Source organism: Cercospora beticola, chromosome 2 (assembly GCF_033473495.1).
Source record: "Cercospora beticola chromosome 2, complete sequence".
Taxonomy (NCBI): Eukaryota; Fungi; Ascomycota; class Dothideomycetes; order Mycosphaerellales; family Mycosphaerellaceae; genus Cercospora; species Cercospora beticola.
Genome location: NC_088936.1, coordinates 2,569,927 through 2,588,870, shown reverse-complemented (window position 1 = coordinate 2,588,870; position 18,944 = coordinate 2,569,927). Strand labels below are relative to the sequence as shown.

General features: G+C 44.0%; 5 protein-coding genes across 5 annotated transcripts; 2 read left to right on the top strand and 3 right to left on the bottom strand.

Moving 5' to 3' along the window:
- Nucleotides 1–489: 489 nt before the first annotated feature.
- Nucleotides 490–2,758, bottom strand: RHO25_002948 (uncharacterized protein; the record flags this gene model as incomplete). Its single annotated transcript, XM_023598488.2, has 3 exons — nucleotides 490–822; nucleotides 871–2,568; nucleotides 2,621–2,758. The coding sequence occupies 3 exons, from the start codon at nucleotides 2,756–2,758 to the stop codon at nucleotides 490–492; spliced, it is 2,169 nt and encodes a 722-aa protein (XP_023455228.1).
- Nucleotides 2,759–2,795: 37 nt separating this feature from the next.
- RHO25_002947 (uncharacterized protein) lies at nucleotides 2,796–3,185 on the bottom strand (the record flags this gene model as incomplete). The annotated part of the gene is made up of 3 exons (XM_065602324.1): nucleotides 2,796–2,861; nucleotides 2,919–3,011; nucleotides 3,066–3,185. The coding sequence occupies 3 exons, from the start codon at nucleotides 3,183–3,185 to the stop codon at nucleotides 2,796–2,798; spliced, it is 279 nt and encodes a 92-aa protein (XP_065458396.1).
- Nucleotides 3,186–3,823: 638 nt separating this feature from the next.
- RHO25_002946 (uncharacterized protein) lies at nucleotides 3,824–5,802 on the top strand (the record flags this gene model as incomplete). The annotated part of the gene is made up of 4 exons (XM_023598487.2): nucleotides 3,824–3,869; nucleotides 3,923–4,045; nucleotides 4,209–4,429; nucleotides 4,483–5,802. The coding sequence occupies 4 exons, from the start codon at nucleotides 3,824–3,826 to the stop codon at nucleotides 5,800–5,802; spliced, it is 1,710 nt and encodes a 569-aa protein (XP_023455231.1).
- Nucleotides 5,803–6,282: 480 nt separating this feature from the next.
- On the bottom strand, nucleotides 6,283–7,401 carry RHO25_002945 (uncharacterized protein; the record flags this gene model as incomplete). The annotated part of the gene is made up of 2 exons (XM_023598486.2): nucleotides 6,283–7,299; nucleotides 7,378–7,401. 2 exons carry the CDS (start codon nucleotides 7,399–7,401, stop codon nucleotides 6,283–6,285), a joined length of 1,041 nt encoding a protein of 346 aa, XP_023455230.1.
- A 361-nt stretch (nucleotides 7,402–7,762) lies between these two features.
- Nucleotides 7,763–8,544, top strand: RHO25_002944 (uncharacterized protein; the record flags this gene model as incomplete). The annotated part of the gene is made up of 2 exons (XM_023598485.2): nucleotides 7,763–7,782; nucleotides 7,836–8,544. 2 exons carry the CDS (start codon nucleotides 7,763–7,765, stop codon nucleotides 8,542–8,544), a joined length of 729 nt encoding a protein of 242 aa, XP_023455233.1.
- Nucleotides 8,545–18,944: the final 10,400 nt, after the last annotated feature.

Here is an 18,944-nt window from a genome sequence, read left to right as displayed (position 1 = left end):
CGATCTCACATATGGCCATCTGTAGTCAATCTAGCGCGAGGGTTATAGCTGCGAGCTGACTACTCCTGCAGCTCACTAACAACGCTATGGATTACTGCAGCGTTGCGCATCGGGGCCCAGTATCTTTTCGACCGCAGCAGTGACGGCGGCGGCGTGTGGCATGAAGCTCCCACGTGCTGCCCAGCGAAACCACGGATGCATGGCTGTCTCGCCACATCCCTCGAGACGTTCTGCATATGCACTTCCTCGAAAGCAAGCCATCGTGTCTCGACCAGACGCGCCTTCTTGCGCCACCGACACACATGAAACAGGTACGAAAGATTACACGCCACGTGCAAATGGTTTCATCAGATCGCTTCTTTTCCTCACCTCGTAATTGCTGCTTCTTGATGCAACCCAAGACCAGAGAGCTGGGACTCCAGCCTATTTCACATTATCGGAGGAGCTTCTCCTCTCCACAATACACATTATTCGTTCATCTTGAAGTTGTCATTTGCTCCACCAATAACCGTTGGCGGCCTTTAATCTCCCGTTCATCTTCTTGCCACCACCAATATGGCCATTGGTGATCGGCTGTCCGTTCACCTGTCCGTGCTCGACCGGCCTCTGCTCCGTCAACAGCTGCCATAGCTCGCCGATTGTTATTCGCTTGACCGGGAGCATGCTGTACTGCAAGCTGTAAAGGTTCTTGCGATGTATGGGAGGCACAAACTGCCCAGACACCAAGCATAAAAATACTCTCGGCAAGAGGTAGTGCTTACGAAGTCTCTGTCCCAGCTGTGCGTATTGCGAGAATGTCTGTGAGAGAGGAAGGGGAATGGACTGCGAACAGGTTAGCTACGTCGCCCGGCATTTGAAGGAGGATGTTACCTTGAGTTTAATGTAAGATGTTGGCGCCACTTTACCCACCTCAGCAGAACTCTCAGAGGCCGATGAAATTATGCGCGGAGGATCCTGCAGCTCAAACTGAATACCGCCAGGCAAACGCCGAGAGTCTTTGACGCGGAGCATCAGAGCGAAAAGTGGGAAATGGTTCAGGCACGCCAACCACGTGTCCAGCGCGGCCTTGAGCGCTATGATGGCCATCCTTGCACCGGCAAATGTCGCATAGAATACGGCAACCGTCGGCAACAAGAAAAACAGGAGAGTAAACAGGATCGTACCCAGAAGGAGCTGATCGAGGTCGTAGTCGCAACTGTCGATGCGACTTCGTAATATGTTTCGCTTTTTCCCACGGAAGAGATGGAAGAGCGAAATGATGATTGTTAGCTGCCAGTTGTAGATGCGAGCCGAGGCAACGTAAAAGCAGTAGATGTGCATGGTCAACACAGAGAGCAAGTCTGAGAACATCGAGATTGGGAGACTGGCGCCGGCGAAGCTGGTGATGCCAATGATGCGGATCAAAGAAGGCAACGCCGGCCTTAGTTCAGTCATGCAGCCATTCCAGTATTCAATGACCCAAAGGAAGAGATCACCAAGGAAAGTCGCAAGCTCGTTATTGAGTTTCAATCCAGCGGGATAGTCCATGAGCCATGTTAGCATCTGTTGAAGGCCAGCTACCGAATACTCGGCTAAGGTGGTATCAAGGAGATAGGCCACATAGTCGACATTTTCAACGATGTATGACCCCAAGGCAATGCCAATGATGACATCGTTCGCAACCAGCCACAGCGAATTGAAAAAGCGGATGTAGTCCGGATGACTGTTGGTGATGCTCTCCCAGTCATTGCGTCTTCTGTTCAACGTCACGTATTGATCGGGCCAGTAACAGAATTGCTGCAGACGGATGTCGACTTGCTGCGCGGTGGCCGAGATGTCCTTCAGAGCTGCTTGCCCGAACGGTCGCCAGTCCAGCAAAGAAAGCAAGACTTCTGCTGCTATTCGTAGCACCATCAGGTATAGCACGACTACTTGCCTCAAAAATGGCCAGACGTGGTGCCTGAATGACCTTTTCGATTCCAGCTGCACGTAGTCCCAGAAATTTGTTGCCGACTCCACCACTCTTTCTCCCACGCTCATCGCTCGCTTCGTCCGCACACCAACCATGCCGATGTTGGACTGCAGCAGAGCGTCCAACTCAGCTGAGCAATTGATTTGTACAACGATATTATTCAATGCCATCTCTTTCTCAGATCGTGCATGTCTAATGACACTGTGCTGCTTCAACTTCTCCACAAGGCTCGCCTTTTTCTTCCTGGCGTCTGCTTCGTCTTTGTCGATTCGATCGAACGAGGAGTCACCGCCGTGCGGCCCGCTCTTATCCACGAGCGCAAGGGAAATTGGCGTCAGCGACAAATATTGCATCCTTCGTGGGTCGGGTCTGTCAAAAGTGATAATCTGGAAAGTGACCGGGGCATATTCGTAACGTTCGACTCGTGGTGTTGCGCTCCTGGGCACAATATGCAAACAGAGCAGCTTTGGATCGAAGATCGTGCTCGCGGGTTCGATATTGAGTGTCCCAAGGACCTGCAGTTGCTGATTCCCACAGTGTGCTACGAGCTTGTCGATCGAGTACGGGCTACCGCGAAAAAGTGTTCGCATGCGCAGGGCATGATCGACGTTGCGAGGCTAGTATCCTGTCAGTGCGACTGCATTCGGCGTCTCATCCACCAAGCCTCACCTCCACGCCTTGCAGGACCGCTACGATGAGAACGTCCAAGTCTGAATTCCTCCATCCTACAAGTACTCCCGGGATGCTATCCCTTGGCGCATCCGAGGGCCAAAATACGCGCATCAACCCATGATTGTGGCTGGGCATGCTCCCATTGCGGGCACTCTTTGTGTCGAAGCAGAGTCTAAAAGGATCCTCGGCGTCTCAGCTGTTCGCGCGCTGATATGCTGGCTTCCGGGGGTCGAGGGTGCTGAAGCTTCGTATTAGATCGATGTCTTCGCGCGGTGCACACACCTCGGAGACTGACAAGCTCGGCTTCTCTGGCGGCAATGCGCTCGATGGGGATGAGCACCAGCACGAAGAAAATGGACAGTACAGCGAAGCCTTTGGCAGCACGTGTCTGTTCAGGTGGTCGTTAGCCACGATCTTGCCCAGCGGGGCCTGCTGGACCTACAATCACTCCGTGGTCCCAAGCAAAGATGGCGAGCTCATACAAGCGTGTGACCAAATCCCAGCGAGCTGTGATGTATCCGGCTAAGAAGATGCCGAATGTGAGGACTGAGACAGGGTGCATCAGGCGGATGTGTGTTCATGCTCGAGGTCGTCGAGGAGGATGCAGTGTCGTTTTCGAGGCTGCGGGCAGAAGACGCCTCGGTGGCTAGCGACGGAAGGTTTGCGCGTGCAATAGGAGAGCCAGTCGCAAGCAGGCCACGTTCGCGACCAGGCAGATATCACTACGTGCCGGTCAGGATTCGTTGGTCAGACCGCAGCATATTCAGCCAGAACTATGCGAGACCATGTTTTTGTCTTGCACAAGCAGCGTGAGCGCACAGAGCGCGAAGACAACACGAATCGCGGAAGCGCAAACAAGGTTTTCGGCTGCTGTGCCGACGCGGACCTCAGGCCCTCTCCAAAAAATGTTGTCGTGACGAGACAATCTGGTATTGCACCAACGAGTGGAGCTATTCACCGTGAACGCAAGTGCGGGCTCGCAGGCTGACGAGTGACGCGTGAACCAGACGCGTTCTTTGTTCTGGTTAAAGTTTGTCGCGAGATCTCGGCCTCGACGTTGTGCATCATCTCCATCGCATATTCGGCGATAATTATCGCGCTCTGCAGTCCTGTGCATTGCTGCCTGTCAGCGACAAGTGAAGTCCAGCTCTTACTGCGCATGGTGAGCAGGACGCTGGGCTTCAGGTAGTGGCGGCCGCGATGGTGGTCTGCAAGTTCTACCAAGAGGGGAGGTGCAGATATGGAGGTAGGAGCAAGTCGCCAGCTTCCCGCCCTGAATGTGCTAAGTTTCCAAACTAGACGGCTGTCGCAATGAACATCCTGGAAGGAACTCGTTCCAGCAGCCTCAATCCAATCGCTTTGCGCCCCTCTCCAATCAAGGAGGAAGTGGCGGCTTTGGCTCGCGAGGTCGATCAGGTAACGGTGAGACTACCTTCGTTTACATGCACTCGATATCAGCGGTTCATTACCCCGCAGCTTTGTGATCAAGATGGAGAAGAGTGTGCCACGCCGTACAGCTGCCTGCCTGGGTAGCGCAATCGAGGACTTGCACACAGTCAAGACGAAGGAGCTAACGGCATCGCAGTAGATGACAATCCATACCATCTAGTCACGGACGACATCAGGAACGACGTCACCTATGTGCGAGACAAGAAAGAGGGCGAGCGACCAGCATACCCATTCGGTGCTTATGGTCCTGGGAGAGGTGCTCCCAAGCAGCTGATAGAAGGGCCGCTGGAGCTTAGTCCCGAGGAACTTCGAGTACAGGCGTATCTCGCGCAATCAACTGGCACATTGCCACAATTTGTTAGTCTCTCGCTTCTTGAGGCTTGAAGCTCGCGTACTGATAGCCAGCGCAGGAAGCGCAATATGCGCAGTTGGAGCAATTGATGAACAGCAAGGTGCAAAATATCCTTGCCAACACCGAAGATGCAAAGAGATACGCGGCAGATGAATCACAGCCGAATCGCAACGACAATGTCATCAAACCAGCACCGGGAACGTGGCCCTTGAGGATAGGACAGAACACGAGCGCGCCATCTGGCGGGTTTGGGACGAACTCGAATACAGCATCTGGCGGGTTCGGCGCCGCTTCCCAGCCTTCAGGTGGCTTTGGAGCCCCCTCGAGACCGACTTTTGGAGCGTCTTCTCAGCCTACGTTCGGTGCACCATCAGCGCCTGCCGGAGGAGGATTTGGCGCACCATCAGCGCTAGGAGCAAAACCCTCGCCGTTCAGTGCCAGTACAAGTGCGGCACCCAGCACGGGCTTCGGCGCTCCTTCAGCGCTGGGCTCAAGACCAAGCCCGTTCGGCGCGCAACCAAGTGCGTCAACTGCTGGCGGCTTTGGCGCTCCTTCTACACTCGGAGCAAAGCCGAATCCGTTTGGTGGCGCTCAGCAACCAACTGCAGGAGGTGGATTCGGTGCACAACCGGCTTTTGGATCTACTGGCTTCGGTGCAGCCGCAGCAAGACCTACTCCAAGCCCTTTCGCACCGGCGAACGCGCAAGCAAACAACTCTGCTCCCTTTGGCTCAACAGCGCAACCTACTGGCGGGTTCGGTAGCCAGCCAGCTCCAGCTCAAACAAACAACGCTCCATTCGGCAGCCAGCCGCCCGCAGCTCAAACAAACAACACGCCTTTTGGCGGCGCTCAGCCAGCTCAGACATCGGGAGTCGGATTTGGTGCACCTTCAGCGTTCGGTGCCAATCGTCCATCGCCATTTGCGACCTCAGCAACCCAACAGCAATCGAATCTGGTGAGACCCAACCCATTCGCCGCGAAACCGCCCGCACCAGCCGAACCACCGGGGACTGCGACCTTTGGTGCCAACAATCTCGCACCCGGCACCCAAACACAGAACTTACCCGCAACATGGAAAGGCCATTGCGTCGTCAGAGACCCGAAGAATGACACTCCAGGCTATCCAGTCGCTGATCAGTCAAAGCCAGATGGCAGAGGTATCGAGCGAATTTGGTTCCCGTATGGTCCTCCTGAGATTTCAGAAAAGTTGAATGCCATGACCCAAGCTCCCGCTCCGGTCTACGAGGATCCGAGCATAGGACCGAAGTTGAAAGAGGTGTATGAGTGGGTTTCGCAGAGTGGAACGTTTGCCAAAGACGGAGCAATTATCATGCCCGAGATTCCGCCAAAGAGAGAGTGGTGCGCTTTCGAGATATGAAAGGCATAGCGAGATTGATTCTCCCGTTCCTCTAAATTAGTGGCGGCGACACAGTGGGTGGTCTCAGGCTATCGACAGCCTGCGCGAATGTAGTAGAGGGTCACAGCGTAATATATCACAGAGATATGGCCAGCACCGAGCTGAGCAGGCGACAGCAGACATGCCATGGCACAATAGAGTAAGGCGAACAATTGATCGGAATCTCGACGAGGGTAGCGCATCAGCACCAGTGATTAGATCTCTGTTGAACAGAACAATACAGGACACGAGTGAGTTCGAGGCACCGTGCTATAATTCACTTCGAATGTAAGAAGAGGCACACGATTGAAACATGTCGGTGCAGAGGTAAGGCGCGTATTAGCGTGTTACAATCCTAAGCAGGTACTTCTCTCCCATGCTAGTAAACTCCATGCGTAACTCGTAGAGTGTGTACTCCAAAAATGAAAAGACTCGCTCGCTACAATAATTAAAACTGTCCACTCATACGGCCTGCGCAGGTGTCTCGTTTTCCGCCACGACTGCGACACCGAGCCCTCTGTCTGGCGAAGACCGCACAAGGGCTTCCTGCCGTCTGGCTTTGAGGAAATCGCTCACGGCTCGAATGAGGATGAACCATCCCACAATCATCAAGACATATGAAAGCCAATCTGTCGTGCTCAGTCCGCTACCGCCTGAGCCGGAATCGCCTCCCGTGACTTGTCCAGGATCGAAATCGTGCGAGTTCGGATCGTCGGGTACGCCATCTGTAGGAGCACCAGGTGAAGGATCGGAGTTTCCTCCGCCTATTGTACTCGCATATCGCATTTGAAAGCCATACTGTACAAGTGTGACGCCCAGTCCAGCTCTTGATCCATTCTTCGCCGCATGTGTTGTGTGTAAGAGATATGTAAGCAAAAAGCCAATCAGCTGGAAGGACATGGAGATGAGTGCGTTCCAGATGAAACTGAAAATGCTGCCGACTAATAATCCATCGATGAACACATCATCCGGATTGCCAGTCATGTTGTAGGGCGAGAGAACGGTTGTCTCCCAGTAAGGCGGTGTCGCATCAGCCGCAGCCTGTTCGTATGTCGGTGGTTTCTCGTCAACGTCATCTCCAGGCCGTGGCTTTGCGTTCAGGTTTGCCCACACTCCGTCGTTCTGCCCGCCACCCACTACCCGTCCGTTTGACGAACCGGGCGCGGCGGCGGGCACGTACGAAGGTATCTCGGTGACCTCTCGATGTGGCGCTTCAGGTCTTCTGGTAGGCGGCGCTGGTCCGGATGGCCCCTCGTCCCCAAGTATCAGTCGCCTCCGGTCGCGTGTGTCGTCATCGTCATCCTCGTCGTCTGAAGGTGCGCCAAAGGCGTCATCTAGTTCGCGCTCGTCTTCGATCGAGTGGTTGTCTCTTGACGCTCGCCGGGATGAGTTGCGCGATCGGAAAGATGGTGGCGGGGAGTCGGGGAGAGCGATGGGGGCATTCGATGCTACATGGTCGTCTTCATCTGTTCCGGCGACCTGCAAACACGCCATGTTAGTTGTATTCATGTTGGCAGCCTGGAAACCAGGGAGGCGAGTGCCCGGGCGCTTACGTACCCGCTCATAACGCTGTGAGCTCATGGTGCTCGCGGTGGAATCGTCGGAGGGTCTCAGCCCGCGGAAAGGTGTCGTAGCGGAGGCGCAGGCGGCGTTGGCAGTGATGTCGGCGGTGTTTGGAGCGTGCAGTGTTGGCGGCGGAGATTAGATAGGTGCTGGCACAGGTGACAGATGAGGCGGAGTCGTCGATGCAAGGATGCCTGAGCCTGGAACCAAATCGCGCCTGCCGCAGTCACGCCACGCCTAAATTTGCAACCAACAACGGCATTGTTGGTTGTGGTCAGATGAGTCCGAATCATTCACGACAACAAAGACCAACACAAAGCCACGCTCATGTCAGTGCACGATAGTGAAGAAGTCACCGAACTGCATCACTCGAGACATCATGGACGATGATGACATACCGTACGCCGTTCATTGTGGGTTCGCCGAAGAAAAACCACTCATCACACGCCCAGTCAACTCTCCGCCGACACTCTCGCGGCCCTAGCAGAGTTCCATAGTGAACGCGATGCCAAAGCCAAAGAATTCGAGGATCTGAAGACCAAGGCGGAGGACGATTTTGCGAATGGCTCGGGCAAGCTCACCATGAATTTGTTTGGCGAGGACTGGAACGCGAGTCAGTTCTGGTACACCGACCACACTGCGGAAGTGCTTGCACGACAGCTGTTGAAAGACGCCACCGACTCTTCTGCGATCGCTATCGTGTCCGCCCCCAGCGTCTATGTTGCGCTGCGGAACATCCTTGCCGATGACGAGACAGCCCCCCGGCCGCAGCTATGTCTGCTCGAGTATGACAGACGTTTTGAGGTGGTAGGTTCGGACTTCGAGTTCTACGACTTTCAGCATCCTCTCCGCGTTCCGCCGACTCTGAAGGGAAAGTTCGATCGCATCATTTGCGATCCTCCTTTCCTGTCTGCGGATTGCCAGACCAAGACCGCACTCACTGCTCGGTACCTAGCAAAGAGCTGGTCTGATGATCCACAGCAAACGCTGCGCTTCATATCCTGCACCGGAGAGAGAATGGAGTCCAACATACTTCGACTTTACGCGAAAATTGGCGTGAAGACGACTACGTTCGAGCCAGAGCACAGCAAAGGTCTTAGCAACGAGTTCAGATGCTATGCCAATTTTGAGTGCGAAACCTGGAACTGGCGCCATGATTGATCATGGTTCTGTGCGCTCTTCAAATTTGAAATGGCTGCATTCACCTATGTCAACAAGGAATGTAGCGTTGGAATCGCCCTCTGGCCCATAAGTCCCGCGTGTCAATGTCACCTCACACAAAGCAACGCGAAGTTCTTGATATTGCGTAATATCCTAATGCCGCGACACTACTTCGGTGCTTCTCACTCTACGCCTGCGATAAGCTCCACTGGGCCGGTAGCGATATAGAGCACTGAGGCACTAGAAACTACACAACCGTGACAACAAGCTGGACTGTGTCATCTCATGTGTAGTTGGCACCGTTGATACGCGCGGCATCTCTCTCGTGTCGAACTTCCCGGTGCCGCTTCAGTACCACCTTCCTTAAAGCGCCACCCATCACCACGTCGCAAGTGTTCAACCGATGCATGCCACAACCTATGATATCCTGGATTGAAGCAACCTTCCGCGGCAATGCCACTCGCGCCAGTGTCTCACAGCGTCCACAGACGCGCATTCATCACAAAATCTGCAAGAGCGGGAGCACATGTTATGTTGATCACAAGCAGTATTATGCGGCCGCGGCAGCCCAATGCCGTTCGCGGATATTGCTGCGTTCTTGCAGCCTCTTTTCGTCGCTTCCAGCGGGCTGGGTACTCGGTAGGCAATTCAAATGCGAGCTACGAACGAACGGCACCGACGATAGTACCGAGCGCTAGTGTCGGGCGGATGCTGACAAGGAGACTCACATAGCCGAAGTCACCGATCTATGATTGCACAACCCTGGAAGTGTAACGACTTGTTATCAAATCTATGCACCAATTTATGCCAGCTCAGCTTCTGCTTCGGACATCGGCCCGCGGAGAAAACTAGATTCCTGTTAGTGAAAGCGCCATCATCCGCACTGCGTGCCTGTGTGCTGTTGATCTGAGCGCTTCAGCACTCCCGTTCGGTACGCGCATAGTAGGCTGCAAGTGTGGGTGGAGCTTTGTGCCACACTGGCTGTCAATACACTTTCGGTCTCGAGCGACCAGGATTCGGGCCCGAAGGATTTCGGGGGCATGATCCATGGTTCAGAGATGGAATGAATGGCGCTTGAGAAGCAAGCAAACCTGGCGGAGCTGGCATTCTGTGCACACATGCAGAAGAGTATTGCATAAAGAATCACGGAGAAATGGCGACATGTTACATTTTGGCCCCCACATCTCGCGTGGTTTGCATCCGCGTGCTGTGCAAGCGCGCAGCATGTGCTGGCCATGCTGTCGCGTATGCAGTGTCATTACGCTGCATGGCGGTGAGCGATTTCCATGTTTAATTATTCGATTGATTGCTACATAATACGCGTTTCTAGCGTATTATGAAAAACTCTTCTCTACTAAGAATTACGTAGTTAGGGTAGTTACGTAACTCGATATATCTCTTTAGTAAATATTAAATAGCTAGCTAATTAAATCTTACTATCTTAGAATAAAAGAAACTCTAACTTTATATAGTAAATTTATTTACTTTACTATTCTAATAAAAGGAATAACTTTATCTATTACTTTATAATAGCTAATCTACTAATTAAAATATAGTCTATATAAGTAAAAGTATATCTCTAAGCTTACTTATATAAATTACTTAAAAATACTAAAACTCGTATAGAGACTATAGAGTCTACTACTCTAGTATTATTAGAGTAACTCGAGTAGTATCTCTTATTTATAGCTAGAAGTTTTATTAGTATTACTATTATTTCTATATTAGTTTACTATTCTCTAAACTCGATAGATAGAATAGAGCTCTTAGTATAAATAAAAGATATTTAGTAATAGTATAGTACTTATAGTTTTCGTAGTTATTATAGCTTATATAACTTAAATTAATTTAGTAAGTTCGTTTAGTAATTTAGTATAGATTAGTAATTAGTTCGAGATAGATTCGGATTAGTTTAGAGGTTCGAATTAGTATAGTTTAGTATAATATCGGTATAGTTATTAGTTCGAGTTATAGTTATAGTAGACTCGGAGTCTCTTATAATTTAGTTAGCTTAAGCTAGTTTTTTAGTAGTTTTTATACTCTTCTAGTAAGTTAGTTTAGTTTTATTCTTTAGTAATTACTATATACTTATATAGTAGCCTAGGCTATATAGATTCGCTACGAGCTAGTAAAACTATAATTCGCTTTAAATTATATATATATATAGAGCCTACGAAGTCCTATTATATACCTCTACGTAGTCGTAGGTAGAAATAGATAGCTTTAGCTATACTAGCAAAGTATAGAGCGGCTAGATATCTATAGAGGTAGAAAGAAAGCGATAAAAAAAAAAGTCTATAATTTCGACCTAGAGAGATTAGAGAGCTTCTAAGAATATAAAGATAACGCTAGCGTAGTATAACTACTATAAGATTCTAATACTCGACTATAGAATAGCTCTTCTAGATAGTAAATACTACTATAGGTCTAGAGGCTAGAATAGTAACCTAGACTCTAAATAGGCTAAAGAGAAGAAACTAAGTATACCTAAAAGAAAGCTTTAATAAGAAAGAGTAAAGATAGTAGAAATAGAAGAAAGGAATAGTAGTACTTCTATAGATACTAGGATAATTAGCTACTAGGAGCCTTTTATCTAAAATAGAAGACTCTAAGGCAGACTAGTCTCTATACTCTAGAGCTCTCTAGAAACCTTAAGTCTAAAAGTAGAGTATCTAATATAAGCTATCTAACTCTATACTATACTTAGAGCTACCTATAAAGATATCTACTATTCTAGATATTCTATAAAAACTAGAATTTCTCTAGATATAAGTTATATAACTAGGTACTAAGGAAAGTTAAAATCTAAGTAGGATTTATATAGAGAGATATCTACTCTAGGAACTAGTAAGAAAGAGTTAGATATAGGATTAATATAGATACTAGCGTAGAGACTAAGACTATATATATAGGATTAAGTCTCTAAGCTAGTAAGTAAGAGAATCGGGCTTCTAAGTACTAATAATATAAGAAATAACTAAGGAGAACTACTATAAAGAATCTAAACTATTAAGATAACGTAAATTGTCCTAAGGAGAACTAGAAACTATAGAAGCAGTAGGCTATATAGAGCTTACTATAAGATATAAAGATATAAGGAAGTTTTTCTACTAGAGTACTAGTACGAGAGCTTTTCTACCTACGAAAAATATAGAGCGTACTACTTACTCTAGTTAAAAGAGGTAGACTAGCGTATAAGAATTATCTATCTATCTATATTAACCTAGTTAAAAGTATTTATCTTTAGAGCTTTATTAAATTTAGAATATTTAGCTTCTATAAACTATTTTAAGAACTTATACTTCTTTATAGTATTCTAACTATATAGTTTAGATAGTAGATTAGTAATTAATAGTACGAATACTACTAGTACTAGTTTATCGTTATAGTTTAATAAGAGTCGTATTACTAGAATATAGTATAGTATTATATAAACTATAGCGTTAAAGAATATAGTAGTAGTAGTCTAATTAGAGCTATCGAACTTTATAGTAAATCTAGTTCGAATATACTTACTAGTATCTTTATATTATAAATAATAAGGCTCTCTACTTCTAGTAGGTTATTTAGAGTTCTTAATTAGTAGTAGTAAATTAGTAAGTTATTTATATAATACTTTAATTAATAGTACTTCGTTAAGTATTACTTATAGTAATACTAGCTATAGTTCGTACTATTGTTTTTAGTTAACTATAGTATCTATCGGCTTAGAGTTATTAAGTATAAAGTCGATAGTAATACGTCTAATAGCTTCTTCTAATAGTAGAGGAATAGAATTAGGCTCTACTAGAAACTCCTACTTCTACTATAAAGTATTAGTATTAAAGTAGAGACGTTATAGTTTAGTAGATAGTTCGTCTCTAATACTATAAGTATATAGACGCTTCTATATAGTTATTAGCTATTTAGTAGGTAGCTATTTAGTACTTAGTTAACTAGTATTATTATTAGATAACTAATCGTTATATAGTTATAGACTTAATTAATTTAGTAGCTAATTATTCTAAGACGTAGATAATAGCTATACTAGTAGTAAGTAGAAGTTAGTAGATACTAGTACTAGAGATAGTAGATATTATTTATCTTCTAGTAACTTTCTATTATCTAGTAGTAGATTTATCTTTTTAGTAGTAAACTTTATAGTATTAATTAGTATACTATATATATATAGTAGGTCGTCGAATTAATAGTTAGAAGCTAGTATATATACTTAGTCGTCTTCTATTCTAATTCTAGCTACTATTTTATTATTTATTAGATTAACGCTAAAATTAATATTATAGCTATTATAGAACTAGTATTTATTAAATATAATATTATAAGTATAGATTACTAAGCTCTTTAAGAATATTTATATATAGTAGATACTATAACTTTTATATCTATAGAGGTAGCTAATATATATATAGATAGATAAAGTCTTATATTCCTAAACCGGCTTCTATCTAGGTCTACGTAGAGCTATCTATATATCTTTATCTAGAGAGCGAAAAGTCCTGCGATATAAAAACCTATCTTCCGTTTACTTCGTATATCGTGCCTATTATAGCGCCTTTAGGTATCGAGTTATCGTTATATACGATCGCAGATTAGCGATCCTCGAGTGCCTATTCCTTCTTAGATCTAGGCCCTCCTCTCTCTCTTCTTTTTTTCCTATCTCTCTCCCTTATCTCTACTCTATCGTCGGCTCTACCTCTGCCTATACGAACTATTAGAGGCACTTAAGTGCTATTAGGCGTTATGCTACTAGTTTTATCTCTCTTATAGTTAATAGTATAGTCTATATATTTATACTCTCTATTAATCGGATAAACTCGTTCCTGCTCTATACTATATTCGGGTACTAGAGCAGGATATGTTTCCCCGTTTATCGTCTTACTCTATACTCGTATACTAGGCTATCGAACTCTAGGACATTCCTCGTATATAGGTATATATTAAGCCCGATATACTCTGTTTAGAGTAGTATTATAGCCGTACTCTCGGAGCGAGAGAGCCCTTTATATTTCCGGTATCGGTTGTCGTCTCCTCTCGTCTATATATACTATATAGAGGGCGCCTATAGGTCTGTCTCCCGTCGTTAGGCTACTACGGTTCTCTAGCTTTCCTCCTACTAGAGGTATCGGATATCGTATCTATTCCGTACTTTATTAGGCCGTACTTCTTCCTATATATTATAGCCGAGTTAAGTATTACTTATTTAGAGGAGATCTTCTATATATTATTAGTAGTACGAGTTTCTAATCTTATAGTACTAACGCTATATATATCCTATTACTATTAGATTTTCTATTTTCTAGATATATCGGGACGTCTTCTCGTATAGGTAGTCTTTAATTAGCGGAGTGCCTATTTCGTAGCGTAGCGCGTCTACCGGTATAGTATAGTAGGCTCCGGCGATTCGGCGTAGGTTAACGTTCTAGGCGACTTCGAAGAGTTATACGTTCGTTCGCTATTATATTACCTATACCGGTCTACTATATATAAGCGCGGTTCGTATAATTATATTATATATTTGTCTTATACGGAGTAGGTCGGCTCCCTATATAGACTATAAGAGTCCTTATAGTGCCTTAGTAGTCGCTCTTGCCTTTTATATAGTAGTCTCTATATTCGCCTTCTAGTTAAGCTTTAAGTCTACCTAGACTCCTAGGAAGCGTAGTAATTCTACTAGTTCGCCGTTAAACTCTACGATCGTAACTTTTGCTATTTTGTTCTATTTTCTCTTTCTTATAAAGTAGATTAGCTAGTATTTATCGGAGGCAAACTTAGCTCCGTATCGCTCGGCCTAGGTATAATACTTCTTATAGGCCCGTTCTAGCCTTTTATAGTTTCCCTCGGTCGTAGTACCGACTGCTAGTATTCCTATATCGTCGACGAACTCTATCTCTATCGTCTCTCTACTCTCTAGCTATAGAAGGAGTTCGGACGCAAAAAATAGGAATAAGATTAGCAATAGAGTAGACCTCTATAGGATTCCCGTTATTATCGCTTATTTGCTACTTATAGCGTTGCTAAGTCGGAGGCTCGTCGTACGGTCCGTAAGGAATAACGTAACGAAGTATATTAGCTATAGTAGGAATCCTTTCTAGTATAGGATATAAATAAGACGGTCGTATAAGACTTTATTAAAGGCGCTAGAGATATCTAGGTAGAGTATTAATACTACCTTCGGCTTCGGGCAGCTCTACGCTATATAGATCTATTCGGTTATTAACTCTAGTATAGATAGAGTAGAGCGGTTTAGTCGGGCTTCTATCTATATTACTAGGAGTAGGTCTCTTTCTTCTATAATAGCTAATATACGTCGAGCTATAATAGCTTTAAGAAGCTTTGCTATTATATTAAGTAGGGCGATCGGTCGGTATAACTTAGCCTCTATATAGTCTAGTTTTTAGAGCTTTTATAGGACTACCGTAGTTAAGTCTTTCTATATTTCGGAGTAGAAGTCTAGTCTCGTATATATAGAGAAGATATTAGATAGAGCTAGGGCGAGCGTACTAGTATACGCTTTAAGGAGTTCGTTCGGGATTATATCCGGGCCGGGCGCCTTATTTTTCGGGAGTCGTTTTATCGCTTTAAGTACGTCTTCTATTATAATCTCTTAGTCGATAGGGATTATTAGAGTTTAAACTAGCTAGATATCGCTTAGGTCTATATTAACTAGTAGTAGGAAGAAGTATACCGCTAGAGCCTTCGCTTTACTCTTATTACTATCTTATAGGTAGCCGCTTTAGGATCGAATAGAAGGGAATTAGGAAAGGGTAGCTTGTTTCGGTTATCTCGCCTATTTTACTAGTTTCTATACTTTGCTATTATCGGCTATAACTTCTCGAATAGTCTCTCGCTATACTTATATTATATCGCGTCGAATTTGTCTTTTTTTTTCGTTCTCGGCCTTTCGGTATAGGATATAGTTAAGAACGTTCCCGCTCCTTCGCTACGCCTACTTTGCCTAGCGGGCCTATTTCGTAAGACGGCTATATTCTATAGTCTACTATATAGTAGCGTATAGTAAGAGTTTTGCGACCGGTACTTTTATCTAGATTGCGAGCGTAATCGTAGTAGTTAGGTCGACGGCTATCTAGCTAATATCTGTTATAGAGTCTAGGCGTCGGGTAGTAATTTCGTCTATAGTTGCTCTTATATCTTCTCTAACCTCTTTCTAGTCGGCCTTCTTCTATTATAGGCGCGGCTTACGTTAGGTATACTTATAGGATAGGAGGAGTTCGGTAGCTATAGGCTAGTAGTCGGAGCCGCAATCTAGTTCCTCTTCTACTTTATACTAAGTAAGGCTAAGGAATATATCTCTACTAACCTACGAGAGATCTAGTATCTATCGGCTTCTCGAAGATTCCTAGGTAATAAGTCCCTTAGGTATAGCTAGTTATACGTTATTAGTTTCTATAATAGCTCTTAGCTTTAACGCTATCCGGTATAGTCGAGAGTTGCCTTCTAACTAGTCCGGGTAGTATAGGTTAAAGTCTCTAACTATTATAAACTACTATTTGTCCTTAAGGAGTCTTCCGATAGTTAGGAGCGTCCTCTCTTCGCGGCCCCTTATTAGTTATAGTAGATTATAGCAGTTAAGGACTACTATACTTCCGTAGTATATTTCGACTATAACTATAACGATATCGTCTTCTACTATTATAGCTTTCTACGTCTAGAGGTCGATTTCTTTAGAGATATATATATACGTTCTCGTAGTTCCCGATCCGGAGATAATATAATAGTACTCTAGTATTTAGGATATTAGTTTCGTAGATAGATTAATCTAAGGTTCTTAGATAGCGACTATATAGTATCTCTTCGAGTCGAGTACCTATAGGAAGAGGATTATTACCTTATTTCTGCTATAGTTTATATTATACTATAGGATAGTAAGGGTAGGTATATTATTTATTATCGTCTGCTATATTATCGTCTATTAGGTTCCTAGCCGGTATTACGTATCGTAAGGCTTTAGGCGCGCTAGAGAGGAGGATATATATATCGAAGATATAGTCGTCGCCTTTTATAAAGCTCGTAATCTTACTCTAGCTACGGTCCCTTACTATCTATATAATATCTACGTTCCTCGGCCTTCCTAGCTCTCGCCTAGCTAGTATTATATCTATCGGGGACTCCGCCCTTAGGCGCTTATCTCCCGTATCGTATATAGGTGCCGGTAGTAGCGGTAGAGATAGTAGTAGGCCTATTCTTCCTATTATTAGGCTTATCTTTATCGTTATTCGGTCGAGGATATTATATAGCGCGATATAGGCTCTCTATACCTTCTCCTTCTATATCTATTTTACTTAGTATTCTAACTACTATACTACGTATTTCCCTCTATAGTTAGTATACTTATTACTACTAGCTATATATATACTTATCTCGTGTTTCTCTATATACTTCCTATACTCTACTTCTATCTTATAGTACTTCTCGATATAGCTCTATTATATATATTTCCTATATTATATAGGTCTATACTTCGAAGAGTATAGTTCGACTATCCGGAAGTGCCTCTTATAGGTAATGCCTCGTAGGTAGATTTCTCTAGCCGTTTCGATATTATTTACTTCGATAACTATACTCGTCGTCTTTCTATCTACTCTATAAGCTAGGCCTTTTAGGAAGAATACCCGTTCGATAACTAAGCTAGAATATAGTATCCTATTACTTTAGACAAACTATACGATCGTATCGTTTATATTTATTTATATACTAGTTATCGGCACGTCGTATACTAGTAGCTAGAAGCTGCTCTTCTCTATTCTTACCGACTTCCCGAGGCAAACTATTACCTACTTTTCGTCTTTTTCTAGTTCCTTTAGGCTAGCCTCGCTAGTAGCGAATACTCTTACCTTTTCGTAGGTTTTCTAGACTCCGACTATATTACTACCCGTAGTTTTAATACTCTTAAGAATGTTCGTATAGGACCTCTCCTTTAGAGCTTTACGTTCCTTTCCTTCTAGTACTTAGATTATAGTTACGTAGCTAACTATAGGTATATAGTACGTGTCCTATTCTCTTTCGATAGTCGTAGGAAAGGTAGTCTTTAGAGTCGCTATATATATTATAGCGGCGAGTTTGCTTACCTCTTTAGTAAGCTAGTCGATTCGGTCGCCCTAGGTAGAGTAGAGGAGGAGTAGAGACGCGACTTCGTACGCGTCGTAGAAGGTAGAGAGAATAGAGTCCTTAAGTAAGGAGGTTTCGGTCTCGAGGACCTATCTAGCTCTATTAAGTTTGTCTATTAGGTCTATTTATATCTAGTATATTAGTATAGTAGTTACTAGGTTTATAGAGCGTATTACGCCCTTCGGGGTAACCTTTAGCGTCGCCGGTAAAGGCCTTAGTTAACCGCCTATTCCTCCGCTACTATCGCTAGAGGCCCTCCTGTCTATCTCTTTAGTTTACTAGCTATCGCTAGTAGTTGCTTCGTCTTTACTATTTATATTTTCTTACTATATTAAATCCTAATATATATATATAGTATTATCTTAAGCTTAGCTAGTAATACTTATTTATAGGTTCTAGCTATAGAAGTTATACTATAGATTAGAGAGTATACTTTACTACTAAACTAATAAATATATACTACGTTAGGTTTATAGTTAGTTACTATCTCGAATAGTAAGCGTATCTATTAATTACGATTCGTTAATTATAGTATTTAGTTAATTAAGAAATATACTATATAAATAGCTTCTAGCTAAAAGCTATATAGAAACTCTATATATAGTATAAGCGAGTATACTACTATAATAATTACGTCTCTAGGTCGTTCTACTAGATCCTATTTAGGTATATAAAGTATAGTTAGCTACTATATTATCTATAAATAGTAGAGATAAAACTAAAACTTAAAGCTAATATTTAAGTCTTTATTAGTACTAAATATAATAATCTTTCGGCTAAGCTTATAAATAAAGATTACTAGTTCTTAATAGATAGTAAATAAGATATATTTAGCTTTAGTTATTAAAGTCTATATAAAGTTAAAGCTAGTATAGATATTATAAGTATAAATTAGATATCTATAACTATTATATACTATATCTAGCTTAATTACGTCTATAGTAATATATCTATATAGAGTCTTAATTAATACTATATAGTTCTATAGCCTCTATAATATAATATACTTACTCTTAGTATAAGCGTATACTTTATAGTCGTAAGTATATAGATAGATAGATAATTCTTATACGCCGGTCTACCTCTTTTAACTAGAGTAAGTAGTACGCTCTATAGATTTCGGTTAAGGGAAAAGCCTTCGAAAAACCCTCGTATATCTCTTTGTTTATAGCCTACGTAGCCGCTTCCTTCGCTTCTATTTTCCTTGGGATAATACTAGGTATCTAGTAAGTCCTCCTCTTACTAGGCTCTATCCTTCCTCTTCTCTCTTCTCT